The following is a 14,814-nucleotide window of genomic DNA, read 5'->3' as shown; positions in this document are numbered from 1 at the left end:
GTTCTGTTTGTTGAGGAACACACACTACCTGATCCTGCCTGACGTTCTGTTTGTTGAGGAACACACACTACCTGATCCTGCCTGACATGTTCCACAGCAGGATTTCTTGATCTGCTGGAAGAGACTGGTCCCCAGTGAGACTTATCGCAAAGCAGGCGTGCTAGGTGTTACAGTTCACAGGATGCTCGAGGGACACAGAGGATCTATGTTATGTGTGTACTGAACCTTCGGGCAGAGGAAAGGAGGGATGGGGAGAAGGTTTCCAGGCGAGGTAAGGCTTTGGGGGAGCACCGGAGAGTAAGCACTCGTCACCACCACTGTGCAAGTACTAAAGCTCTTCATTCCGGACGTGAGAGTCAAAGGGCGGAAGCCTTAAATGTTTGCTTAAAATCCCACAGTAGGAAACTAGACCCCAAGCCCTCACTGTTCCCTGGATGGTCTGGAAAATATAATACAGTTTTCTTGGAAAAAAAAAAAAAACTTTTTTTTTTTTTTTTAGCTATGGGAGACTACAAGTAATACTGTAACAAAGGCCCATGCACACACAACCTAGAATTAACAGTTGGGAATGCTACGTCCCCTTTGCTTCATCATTTGATGCGAGAAATAAAATATGAGAGATGAAGCCCCCTTTGTCTTCTCTGTGCCTGGTTCCCAGGTCTCTCCCTGCCCCTTCCTCAGAGGTAACCGCATGATTTTAACCTGCATCCTGCTAGTCTGTGTGTGTCCAGAAATAATAAACTGTATCATTTCATGTACTTATTAGCTTTACATGAAATGTATACATCACTGTGCATCTTGCTTTTTCTACCCTGTCTGATGGTATTGAGATCAATTAATATCACATATCTGCTAGCACAGAATACCGTATATCAATTTATAGGAATGAATGGCTACACAGCATTCCTCCATATTAACAGCCTCTAGCAAACTTCTATTTTCCCTTATTCATGGCCATTATCTGTTGTTGCCAAATTCTCACTGTTGCAAAGATGGAAAGAATAGATCCCCCAGTTTAAGCAAAGCAAAGGTTTCTGCAAGGTCTGTAGACAAATGACAAAGGAGTAGAAGTAAAATTCCTGGATCCTATGGTGTACACAAATTAGAATTTTACTCTAGAGACAGGAAAATTGCTCTCGAAAGTTACTCTGCCAATTTACCCTCATGGGAGCGGTATATGGAATCTTCCTTTCACATCCTTGCCAACATGCGGTGCTGACAGACTTCTTAACTTTTGCCAATCTGATGGCAAAAAATGACATCTTGTTCATTTACTATGTACTTCGCTGATTATGACAAAGAGAAGCATATTCTCATAAACTTATTAGCCGATCAGGTTTCCTGGTCTCTAAATTATCTTACTGTGCTGCCTATTCTAAAGTTGAGGGGTTTTTCTTATTGACTTGTGGGAATTCTTCATGAATTCCATATACTAATCATTTGCTTTATACGTTGCAAAAATCTTTTCCCATCTTCTATTTAACTTTGCTTAAGACATTTTCTGTCTTGAAGAAGTTTTTCACTTTGATGTAGTCAAATTATTCTGAGAACTAATGGATAACATGGATAAACCTGATTTATGTATTACTAATTTTACAACATAAGGTTTTTTTTTTTTTAAGGGGCTGCTTTTCTTCAATGTATGAACAAAACTTCACAGTTTAGATACCAACATCCAGTGCAAGCAGTTCCATTAAAATTTAAACTTTCTTTGGAAGTTACTTTCACTAGTTTTGTGGAATAGTGGTGAGTAGTAAAACATTAGGCTTGCACAGAGGTTTAAGATGATCCTATCATTTATGATTCAAGAGCTAGGCTTCTCTTGCAACCTCTTCTATTTTATTCTATTGGAATAGTCTTTATCACTTATTACTTTCTATACTTTTAAAAGAATATTTCAGGGAGAGAGTGTGGGGAAGAGGGACAGATTGAGAGAGAGAGAGAGAGAGAGAGAGAGACAGAGAGAGAGAGAGAGAGACAGAGAGAGAGAGAATCTTAAGCAGGCTCTACGCTCAGCGTGATCTCATATTCCTGGGATCATGATCTGAGGCGAAATCAAGAGTCAGACACTCAACTGACTAAGCCACCCAGGTGCCCCTACTTTCTTTTGTTTTTAGTTTAAACATGGCAAATATGATTAATTTCTCTAGTATACAGGTACAAATGTTCAAACTTTTAAAAATCAATGAAGTTGTCGATGAATTAAAAGATGATTTTGACAAAAGAAAGAAAAACACAGTGACAGGCCCCTTTTCTTGTTTGCCTTGAAGAAACTTTCACGTGTTTTAAAAAATTCTCTCATACAATCACAAACAGTAAGAAATCATGTATAATTGGTGAAAGATACCGGACTACGTAATACACCACAGCACTTAAATATTTTATCCAATTAACAACATATCTCCGTAAGATGAAATGTATGTAGTTCTACTAAACTCAAGTGTCAGCGCACCCATTTTACAGGTATGGTGACAAATAAGGCTCTGGGACCGCCTAATACATATCATTATTTCACTCTCAGCAGAACAGCCAAGAAACACACTTGTGCTGTCAGAAACTGGTTGCTGTGTGATTGCAAATAATTTGTAGTCTGAATTTCTTTGCCTAATTTCTTACTGCTCCTACTCCATTGTGGTACACATTTAATTAAGTTCCACATTGTCATACAAAATCCCCACCTTGAGAAATAATACGCGGAAGTTTAGATGGCAGAACCGTTCCGCGTTACCCACTGAAATGAGGGCTGACTTTCAAACACCTTTCTTACTCTTGAGGCCGCTGTGTCAGAAGCCTCATCCCTCTACAAGTAGTAACCTTGATGTTGGTACTATAGCTTTCCCTCTCCTGAGGCCAAGGAGCTCCCACATCCCCATTGCCTAATAGTTCATGAAAACCACATCTATTGCATGTCACCTGGCTTCTATGATTTCACTGCAGGTGACTGTTTATGGACAAGGAATCTTCTGCTAAGTCACCAAGGAAGAATGGGCCCCCTGTCTACACATAGCCAAGAGCCACAGGAACCCAAACTGTCTTAAGGCCACTGAAGGGAAGAACCCTTCATAGGGTCATACCCTTTCTCTAGAAGACTTATGATTACTTCCTTCTTAACTTCTCTGGATATTTTGCTTATGTATTTGGGCACATACTTCCAATCCCTGTTAAACTGAAAGCTCCTTGAACAAAGAGTTGGAGTCTTATTCATCTCTCATGTCTTGCTTTTATATCCGTTACTTTTCCTGGAACATTTATGCCTTTATTCCTTCCTTTCACAAATATATATTGAGCATTACTGTGTGCCCAGTACTGTGCTGGACATTAAGTGAGCAAATTAGCTACAGAGCAGTGAAAACAACAGACAAAATTTTAGGGGCCCTACGTCCCAGAAGGAAAGACAGTCCCAAAACAAAAGAAAACAAAACAAAATATTTTCAGTGCCATAAAAAAAATTAAAAAGGAGATGTGATCAAGAATCATGGGGAATATTCTTTATATATAAAGGTTGGGGAAAGCTGAGACCTGATTGGCCTAAAGAAGCCAGCCACATAAAGATCTAGGGAGAAGAGTATTCCAGGTTGAAGGAAGATCAAGGGCAAAGGGAGAAATGAAACCAGTGTGGGGACGCCTGGGTGGCTCAGTTGGTTAAGCGTCTGACTTTAACTCAGGTCACGATCTTGCAGTCTGTGGACTCAAGCCCCACGTCGGGCTCTGTGCTGACAGCTCAGCGCCTGGAGCCTGTTTCGGATTCGGTATCTCCCTCTCTCTCTGCCCCTCCTCTGCTCGCACTCTCAAAAATAAATAAACATTAAAAAAAATTTTTTTTTGAAACCAGTGTGTCCCATGAGAGGAAGGGAGAGGGCTGGGTAGTACGATACCCAGAGAGAAAGTGTGATGACAAGGGATAGATAGCATAGGGGTGGGACAGGTCAAAAAGAGCTTTGGCGATGATTCTATCATGGGAAATACTGGGGAGTTCTGTTTTATAGAACAGTTTTGCAAGGTCACTCTGGGGTCACTACAGAGAACAGACCCCAGTTGGGCCCAATTAGGTGTAGCATCAAAGAGGCTATTGTGTGAGCACCGATTAAAAGAGGGCAGTGACACGGATTGGAGAGGTAGCACTCAGGTCATGATCTCACAGTCTATGAGTTCGAGCCCTGTGTCAGGCTCTGAGCTGTCAGCACAGAGCCTGGAGCCTGCTTCGGATGCTGTGGTTCCCTCTCTCTCTGCCCCTCCCCCACTTGCGCTCTGTCTCTGTCTCTCTGTCTCAAAAATAAACGTTAAATTTTTTTTAAATAAAAGCTTAGATCTTGTTATATTTTGAGGTTGAACCACGATTTTCTGATAAGCAAATGTAGAGGGATATTGAAGAAAACCAAAAGAAAAAAAAAAAGGAAAGAAAAGAAAAAGGAAACACATGAATACATGATACGGAATGGAGTTTAGTAACATGACAGCCAAGCCTGGTCTTTAACAGCCACCGCGTGTGGACTAGCGCAAGTAACGTAAACGTCTGCAGTGTTCTCAGTAAGCCAGAATGTAAACCAGACATGAATCCATCTGGTAAGGACATCCACATTCGGAGGTTGAGAATAATGCAGGAAACTGCACCAGGGCTCTGTCTGGGGGACCTCGTGCCCAGCAACTGTGGACAGAGAGAGGCTTCTGCTAAGCAAGGGGGTGGCCCCCCGGGACTAAACAAGATGTCCACAACGAGCATCTCCATCCACTGTTCCACCCACACACTGAAGTCTAGTGGAAGCCACATCTGTCACACAAAGAATTGTAAGTAAGTACCAGGTACAATGCTGAGCAGGGAACAGCTTACGGGGTCATCTAATCCTCATGGTTAGGTCATCTCATCCTTATTTCAGCAAGAGGAACGTGAGGCCCAGAAACAGCACCAAAAAGACAGCAGCCAGGACTCCTGCAATTCAGCTCCAACACGGGGTTTAGAGGGAGCAGGGGGAGGAGGTTCCCTGACCCTCCAGAGAGAAACCAAGAACAGCCCAGTTTTCAGCGTCCTTCAGAAAGGCAAAGTCCGCATTTTGTGCTTGTGACCTCTATCGAAAGATGTGGGCAGTCCATCAGCGAAACTGCCTTCAGGCGGGTCTGATGAACCCTTCCCAGCTCCGTCCTTCCCACCTGTCATCAATGCCCTGCCCCCACACCAGTGAGCCCAAAAGATCTCCTCTTAGTCCTGCTGCTTCATCAACCCGATTTCTAAAGTAATTCTGACAGTGCGATTGGGCATGTTAACGACTCACTGTGAGGACTGGGTTCTGAGCGTCTTCTCTTCCCAGACACCATCGATCCAACTATTGTGTCCAGTCGATAGAGCTTTGCAGCAGACCTTGCTGGGGAATAAGCCAGCTTTTTGTGTCTCACGATTTCTGGCTTGCGCTATCCTTCAAATGGATTCCCCAATCGGAATATCCCGCAGGCAAAGTCTTATTACTTACTCCCTGCTGCACAGCACGCCTGCTTTATATAAAAGGTTACCAGTGTTCCTAATGTTGTACCTGAAAATGTTTGAGCTAGTCTTGCCTCCCAGGCATATTTTTACTGCTTCCAAGTACATTTAACCAGAAACGCTATCAGTGGCTAAATAAGCCCCAGTTTCGAATTTCTGAACCGAAATTAATTTCCATGTTTGCCTCTACTTGGTACTCATTTCAGAAGCCTGCAGAACAAGCTTTGAAAGCTATTTGCGGGCTACTGGTTGATTTAGGGCTCTCCCTTGCATCCTGGAAGTGCCCTATAGCCAGAGGAGAAACACATTTCTCTATAGACGTTTAGAAAAATCATAAACAGGATTATATAGATTGAGAGAACAAATGTGTTACTGCTACTCATGCAAAAGCTTTAAAGGGTTTCCAAAACAAAGAAAGGTCTCAGGGATTGCACATATGTAAGTATTAGAGAAAACCACACATAAAATCACAGGTTGGAAAGGGATCGTAAGTATAATCTGCCCAACATTCTTAATATTATAAATGAGGAAATTAAAAATTACAAAATGAGACCATCCAAAGGGGTGTCATTTAAAATTCATCATCTCTGAAAGTGTGCCTTTGACATCTCTCAGAGTGCTTTTCTTTTCTTTTTTTTTAAATTATTTTTGTTTATTTTTGAGAGAAAAAAGACAGAGAGACAGAGCATGAGCAGGGGAGGGGCAGAAAGAGAGAGGAAGACCCAGAATCTGAAGCAGGCTCCAGTCTCTGAGCTGTCAGCACAGAGCCCGACGCGGGGCTCAAATCACAAACCACAAGATGACGACCTGAGCCGAAATTGAAGCTTAACCGACTGAGCCACCCAGGTGCCCCTCAGGATGCTTACTTTCACATTTGTCTGGTGCCGTCAGCCCCTGCCTCCTGCTCTCATTCCTCTCAGGGCCACGGACCCTTGACACTTTAACCAAACCTCCTTTCCAATTTCACGAGGCACTGTACCCTTGTGGTTAAAAAGACTGGCCATAAAGGGGATGTGACTATGCCTCCACCATTTAGTAGGTGTTTAAACTGAGACAAGTCATTTAATTGTTCGGCACGTCTGTTTCTTCATCAGTAAAATAGGAACAAGAATTGTACCCATGTCACGTCTGCCACGAGTATTAAACGTGACTCCTATAAAGCCCTTGCGGTGATGCTGTGCACATACCAAGGACGCAAGGACTATTACCGTCATCATCATCATCAATATGACCCAACTCCGGCACCCTTTCATGTCGGCAGATTGTCTCTGTTGCCAGTTTACCCAAAGAAAGGTCATCAGATATGAACCCCCTCAAGCTCTCCCCACCTTTGCCCACTAGCTCCCTGATTCTACACACCTCTTGATATCTCTGCCAGCCCTTCTTTCCTCTTCATGCCATATCCAGTTCTCACTCCCGTACCCAGTGCCATTTTTGGCTTTCTCCAGCCACCTCTGTTCTGTGTACCTGCCTCGAAGCCGTGAGCTCTGTGAGGCCAGCGAAAGCTCCACATGGGTTTCCTTATCCCCAGCATCCAATACAGTTCCTTGCACACAGCAATCACTCAATGAAAGTTCACACCATGAACACGCGGATGACCTTCATGGAATCATACAGCTCATTCAATCTAATTAAATAGAACAACCATTCACTCTGCTCCAACCACATGCCAGGCACAATGGAGGCTAACGAGATTAATAACACACAGCGCCTGCCTTCTAGGAGTTGTTTTTCATGCCCTGAAAGAGGAAGAGGGATAGAAGATTGATGAAAGGATGGAGAGATGGATGTTGGGGGGAGGAAAAGGGAGAGGGGGAAGAGGAGGGAAGGGAGAGATGGAGGTAGGTTAGATTGATGTCATATAGGCTAGGGTATGCATTAGAATGTCAATAAAAGTAAAATATGAATGAGGTTTTTTTTTAAATCATTTAATCAAATTTTAAAAGAAGCAATATGTCTGAGTTCAGTCAAATAAATCATGATTTTACTCCAGGGGAAGAAACTTTGTACAGTCTTCTGACACACTTGTTTTTTTGTTTGTTTGTTTGTTTGTTTGTTTTGTTTTTTTTTTTTTTATACAGAGAATACATTGAGATCCAGGAAGACTGTCTGTACGTCACAGACAGGAATCCATCCGTCCATGGACAAAGTAAACGGTCAGATTAAATCTCCAAGGGAAGCCTTTGTAAACCTTCACCTGTGAAAGTACCTGTTCCTTATTCTACCACGTACATTAGTAAAGAAAAAAAAACACACACAGAGATAGCTGTGTGTGACAGGTATTGATTTACTGCCATCTGATTATCTGGAGTGAATGATCCTGATTATCAGGCAGAAATTGGGTTGCACAGTAGGATAAAGGAGAACCATGTCTGGAAGCCAAGAGATTCTGTGGGTTCCTAAGAAGTATTTCCACGCCCAGAAGTAAAGGTCAACAGAGAAATCAACCAAAAAAAGGGGGGGGGGGGCAGGACAACTGGAGATTCAGATCCTTCAAGGGGGATAAAGATTGAGGTCGCTCCACCAGGTAATGAACCCCAAGCAGTTGAGGTGTGAGGGAGGAGGGGGAAAATACAGAATGAGGGGTGGAAAGAGGAAGCCGTATGTACGGTTATAGCCTTGCAACAAATGACAGCAAGGAGGCCTGCAGCAGTTTTTAATATCTTCCATTTGTTCTATGCATGTGTTTGTTTGTAGATCCTATTTTCTTTTTTCCCCTCTCTTTCCACTTTATCTTATTTTATATACAAGCGGTTCTAAGTCAATTTTAGTCCAGCAAACACAATATTCAGTGGAACCGTGACAGAATTTGAGGAAAAATTCATGTCATCCATAATGGCTATGTAACCGTTGGGTCTTGTATCTCCTCACTTTGGAAAGAGAGTGAGAATGTTTTTACTTGTAAGACGGAGAGCTGCATCTTGTTAGGTGGAAATGGAGGGTTGTTTCCTTGACGTACAAGAATTCACATGTATGTACACATGGGCAGAGAGGAGCTCAGTAACCAAAGGACTGGGTGTAACAGTAGTTATCACTTTATTGGCTCTCGGTGCTAAATTTATCCATTAACCTGTGCTCTACAAAAGACAATATAGGCCCTTTAAATAGTTTTACTTTGCCAACTGACCAAATGTTAAGCAATCTGTAGAGGGCGCTAGAGAGACACTGCAGGAGTAAAGTTCTCTTTGGCGGTTCCAGCCTGCTAGCTCAACTGACTCCTACAGGGCAGGTGGCTTCTCCAGCACCCTGCTCCTGCCAAGCAAGCACAGGGGGAGGCACTTCTGCAGCATCCGGCTCCGTAGCACCTACATCTTGCATGGTGCCCAGTTTCTGCAACACGACCAGCTTCTCCAGCCCAGCTCCAGGCTCCCGGAAGCATGGGCCACTTCTCAGCACCCAGCTCCTACACTAGCAGGCCAGCTAGCTAGGGGCTAGCAGCACCCGTCAGCCAGCAACTTCCGCTGGCATCCCTCTGGGCCTTTTCTGCAGCAGAGCACGTCTCGTAAGACACTTCTCCACAAACAGCTTTCCCAAACATCCTATAGTGCAGATTTCTAGCAAATTCCAGAGGGCAGATGTCCATCACATTCTACCAGAATAGTACAGCCTCTTGCCGCTCAGTGAGCTGTGGCGTACCTTCTCTAAGAACATCTGGATCCCAGCCCTAGTGGGGATTCCTTTTGGACATCCTGTCTCAGCCCTAGAAGTAGTGGCTGCTCCTTAAATCTGCTATTCCTGTGTTCTTTCCAGTGCTATTAATTCTACTAGCCAATTCTTCATTACTCCAGTCCCCTGTTATAGTTAACAATGTTTCATAAACTTCCCTGTGTCAATATGTCAGTTTGACAAACTAATGGTAAGATATTAACAAGGGGGAAAACTGGATACAGGTATATGGTAACTCTCTGCCATCTTGAAACTTTTCCATAAGTCTAAAACTGTTCCAAAATAAAAAAGGCTGCTTAAAAAAAAGTAATTGTCGTTTCTGTCTCCGGATTGGACCCTGACCGATGCAAGCAACTAGTCTGATTATCAAGGCAATCATTTTATGGATCTAATATATATCATCCAGTGTGTTCATAATAATAACCAGAGAGGAGGGGACAGAGAAATAGAATCTTTGGAAATGAGGTCATATAAACTGTGCTACTTAGTAGATTACTCGAGCGTGCATTTTGTTTCAGGAATTATTTGGCCTAGAGTAATTAAACTATACACTTTCTAACAAGTGATATTAAAGTCACTGCTGCAGACAAAACCCAGGTAACAAGACACAGCGCTCTAGCTCAGAACAGCATTTTCTTATGTGATAAAAGGTATCAGAAATGTTTTCCTCAGAGCACCTTTGAAGACTGTCTGTGTTTATTTATGCTTTTGTTCATTTTAAAGCCAAAACGTGAGTTGTAAAGAATAGACTTAACCTTGCGTCAATATCGTATTCTAGGACGTAAAGAAGAGGTGTCCTCCGAATTCTAGAAGCTTTATGCAAAAATCAGTGAATTCCAAAAGAAAGCAACAAGTTACGTTTTAGAAAGCCTCACCTCCAAAATAAGGCAACAGTTTGTTTTCTAGAAGGCCTAAATCAGTTCTGGAAAGTCTGAAACTCATGTAGCCTTTTCTTCACACAAACACTCATCTGGTCTGTTCTCTCAGCTTGAGGCAGGCGTAGTTCTTGGTAAACTAACTCTGAATAACCACTGCAACATACTTGCCAGGGAATTAGTAACAAATCTCACTTTTCAAATACGTCCACTCTTTTCATTGCCACTAGTTTATATAATAAAGTTATTTTTCTTCAAAATGTGTAGGCGCAACTGATTTTTAAGCTGGAAAAGTTAATGAAAGCGACATTGCATTTGAGGTCAGTCGGCCAGAAAAATGGCTGTGAGCCAAATCCCACATCCCAAACATTTGCCTCTGCGGCATGTGAACAAAATGCCCACTTTCCTCCTGATCTCCAGCAGAAGCAAAACAAAACCCTGCAAGACAGTTATCCATTGGAATTGGAAGCCTTTCAGTGGCAGAAAGACACACACACACACACACACACACACACACACGAGCGCATGCACACACACACACACACACACACACACTCCCTGTTGAAGATACGATAAAAAGGCTCTTTCACACAGAATGTTCTGTGCACGGGCAGCACAAGGGACTAGTCCTGGAAATGCTGTTTTGGGGACAGCCAAGAGATCACAAGCCTAAAACAAGTAGTTTCAACAAGATAAACAGTAATCTCCCTGATTCCAATCATAAGCAAGTAAGAATTCTTAAAACCGTTTTATCCAAATGGCTTGAAATCCCTTCGAACTAGTTTCAGAAAATAGTAATGTATGAAATGAGGCTGAATTTGTGTTGTCATCCGATCCTGCTAATTTTTAAAACTATTCTTTCCTTTCTCTAAACGTAATACTTCGGGCATTAAAATTCAGTTGCACTTTGATTCCCCCTCACGTTTTTCAAAGCAAAAGGGAGTACGAAGAGACAGGAAGTAGCCACAATTACACGCGCGGCAACGAGCTAACCAGAAAACCAAAGTTTTAACTGTGAAATTTAGAAGAGCAACTGTATTACATGAAATTCCACTGCCTAATCCTCTTAATAAAGAATACTAGGTTTTAAGTGCAAGCTGTTCATAGTCCAAAATACCATTATGTTAGAATTATAATTCTAATTATAAAATTATAGAATTATAGAATTCTATATTATAATAATTCTAATTATAGAATTATATAGAATTATAGAATCTAATTCTAATTATAGAATTATAGGATTATAATTCTAACATAATGGACACAAATTATATACCATATTACCATTTGATTTAATACCAAAATGTTTGTGAATTTTCAGTTATGACCAATATTTCTCCCCAACGTTTTCTGAGCGAGTACTGATTATTTGCATACCAGATATCAGAGAAAAATAAACATACTAAGCATTGAAAATATCTATTTTACTTCTGATTTAAAGGCAACAAGTGATAAATTTTAATCACCATGGAAGTAACCTTGATCAGTCAACATGTAAAAAGAGCAGTTAGGACATAACAGTTATGTTACCACAACAGCTTTCCTGAACCAAGGAGCCTAAATTCTGGAACACATATTGATATTTACAGAAGTACCAGCATCGGACTATTGACATCTTTCTAAGGACCTTTCTTTATCCTCAATTGACAACAGTTCTGAACATAATATATACACTGATGTACAAGAAACTGTCTTCATGAGTTGGACCGGGAACCCACACCATACTCTGCATAGGCAACAAGAGGGAAACCCATGGTTCAGGATAAGCTGCAGACAGGGGGGCCCATGCAGCAAAAACACTCCAAGATGGACAAGAACAGGTGGAAACTTACCACTAGAGCAGTTGGTCCCACCCCAGCCAGGCTCACACTGACAGGTGTTCGGAGCAATGCAGCGACCGTGGACACATTTATCAGCACAGTGGGCTGTCAGAGAGAAAATCAATCAAATAAGGAAAGTTGGCACAAGAAGAAAAAAAAAAAAAAACCCAACAACACAGCTGTTTCACATCCCAGTCTCAAGTATCACTTAAAAACAACATGCATGCTTGACAATTTCCTTCAATCCATTCCTTGGCCCTGTCAGGGTCCGCTGTGCAACCAAACAATTCCCCTTCTGATTGTGAGATCTCCAAGTAAATTCCTTCATTTCTACGATTTCATTCTACGTCATGCTAAATTAGGAAAGGAGTTGCAAGAAAAACTGCCTCACCCACATTTTTAAAAAAATTATCAGTGACTACCGAATATATCCTCTTTGTTTCAGGAGAAGCATACATATGGGTTCAGGAAAAAAGCCCCAAAGGGAGATAGTGGGACTCCAGAGCGACAGAGCAGACCCCAGGGTATTCCCTTTCCATAATACCTTCCCTGGAAAGCAAAGTCAAATTTCTTTGGGTGCACGTTACTCCCAACTATGACACAGCAGAACGAGATGCCCTTTTCCTATTAACAAAAATATTCAAAAAATGTCACTGAGGTCTTCAGGGATTAGTAAATCTCCATTTCTGTTTCATTAGTAAATGTCTTAGGTGTGGCCTGACCCGTGGAAGTAAGGGTTATCACCGCAAACATGAGCGGACAGGTAGACTGACATTTCCAAAGCAAAGGTCTGTAGCCTGGTAGAAAGGAACATCAAATATATTCTGTGCCAAACATAAGCATTACCTTCAATGTTAGCGCCACTCACTTTGATTAAACACCCTTTAGAATGGCTGGATATACGAGTAAATTGTGAGAAAAATACGGTGTAGTTTGGGGTTCAGATATTCCAAAATTTTATGTAAGGATGGGATGGAATAAGGTATCCTATGCTTTACAGATAAGTTTTATTAACTCACGTCTTATTACAAAAGTAAAACATATTTTAAACCAATAAGCAAAGTAAACCTACCTATGGTTCCATCAACTGGTAACATTTCTACGTATGGAGACACTCAGGAAATTTTCCCTATATATTTTTCTCCTCAAAGAAAAAAAAAGAATCTTAATATTTTTCAATTTTCCTTTCCATTAATATAAAGGTAAAAATCTTCCCACATCATTAAATATTTTTCATGTGATTTAGGCACAATTATGTGTATAGTTTACATTTGTATATATACTGTATATACACTGATATACATAGTATATATTTACATATGTATATATATGTGTATATATTTTATATACAGTTTCTGGACCAAAAAATGATAACCACTCCTATTATTTTTATCAAAAAGAATTTAGACATGCAGAGATCTAGGGGAAGGCATTTTAGATGAAGAAAAAGCAAAAAACAAGGGGGGCTAGAAAGAAATCAAATGAAAGTGAGAAGATCTGTTTGGGTGCAATGTTCAGAGCAGTAGCTTTAGAAGATGTAGACCTTCCATGAAAAAATGCTCAACATCACTCATTATCAGGGAAATATAAATCAAAACCACAATGAGATACCACCTTACACCTGTCAGAATGGCTAACATTAACAACTCAGGCAACAACAGATGTTGGCGAGGATGCGGGGAAAGAGGATCTCTTTTGCATTGCTGGTGGGAATGCAAACTTGTGCAGCCGCTCTGGAAAACAGTATGGAGGTTCCTCAAAAAATTAAAAATAGAACTACCCTGCAACCCAGCAATTGCACTACTAGGCATTTATCCACGGGATACAGGTGTGCTGTTGCGAAGGGACACATGCACCCCCAGGTTTATAGCAGCACTATCAACAATAGCCAAAGTATGGAAAGACCCCAAATGTCCATCAACAGATGAATGGATAAAGAAAATGTGGTGTATATATATATATATATATATATACACACACACATACACAATGGAGTATTACTCGCCAATCAAAAAGAATGAAATCTTGCCCTTTGCAACTATGCGGATGGAACTGGAGGGTATTATGCTAACGAAATTAGTCAGAGAAAGACAAAAATCATATGACTTCATTCATATGAGGACTTTAAGACACAAAACAGATGAGCATAAGGGAAGGGAAACAAAAATAATATAAAAACAGGGAGGGGGACAAAACAGAAGAGACTCATAAATATGGAGAACAAACTGAGGGTTGCTGGAGGGGTTGTGGGAGGGGGGATGGGCTAAATGGGTAAGGGCCACTAAGGAATCTACTGAAATCATTGCTTCACTATATACTAATTTGGATGTAAATTTTAAAAAATAAAAAATAAAGTTAAATAAAAAAAAAAAAAAGATGTAGACCTTCAAAATCAAAGTCAGTTGTTAGGACTTTATTCTGAGAATTAGCTGGGAATATTGTAAGAAACATATAGAATTATCACAACAAACCACCAGGTACAGGACACCACAAGGGAATAAAGTGACCATCAACTTGAAGAACTAAAGACTCACTTCCTTCACCAGAAGGCCATGTGGTGAGGGACGCCACGTCAAGTGAGCTTGGGACGTTGGGCCGGTGTAGAGATATTAACACTAGCATTGCAAGGAGATGCTCAGCAACTTCCCCAATACTTGATTCAGACAATCACATATTTCGCTGTAATTAAAAGCAATATCAGCCTGTAACATATGAATACACCGGCTCTCTAATATGTTGCCTCATGCTGCCAGGTTAAGTCAGTACGTGCCAACCTCAGGGTTCAGCATCTCCTGCCATCTCTATGCATGTGTTTGGTATTGCAGATGTGCCATTCATTTGTAAGGTCATGGCTCTGCACTGTTCTCTAAAATGTAGATTTGCACACACAAGCCAGCAAACCACCATACCTGGAGTATGCAAGGGTCGATTCAATGCCACAAAAGGCTCAGTCTAACTGCACAGGGGACATGCGCTGGAT

General features: G+C 41.3%; 1 protein-coding gene across 1 annotated transcript in view; it reads right to left on the bottom strand.

Annotated features, from left to right (window-relative positions):
• Positions 1–14,814, bottom strand: part of MEGF10 (multiple EGF like domains 10) — a 137,476-nt gene that overhangs the window by 81,488 nt on the left and 41,174 nt on the right. The window contains exon 4 of the mRNA XM_049648438.1: positions 11,847–11,939. Coding sequence (XP_049504395.1) covers positions 11,847–11,939 — 93 coding nt within the window. The remainder of the gene's footprint in view (positions 1–11,846; positions 11,940–14,814) is intronic.

Source organism: Panthera uncia (genome assembly GCF_023721935.1).
Source record: "Panthera uncia isolate 11264 chromosome A1 unlocalized genomic scaffold, Puncia_PCG_1.0 HiC_scaffold_17, whole genome shotgun sequence".
In the NCBI taxonomy this organism is placed as follows: domain Eukaryota; kingdom Metazoa; phylum Chordata; class Mammalia; order Carnivora; family Felidae; genus Panthera; species Panthera uncia.
Note: the sequence above shows the minus strand (reverse complement) of the source record. Positions and strands in the feature narration are given on the sequence as shown.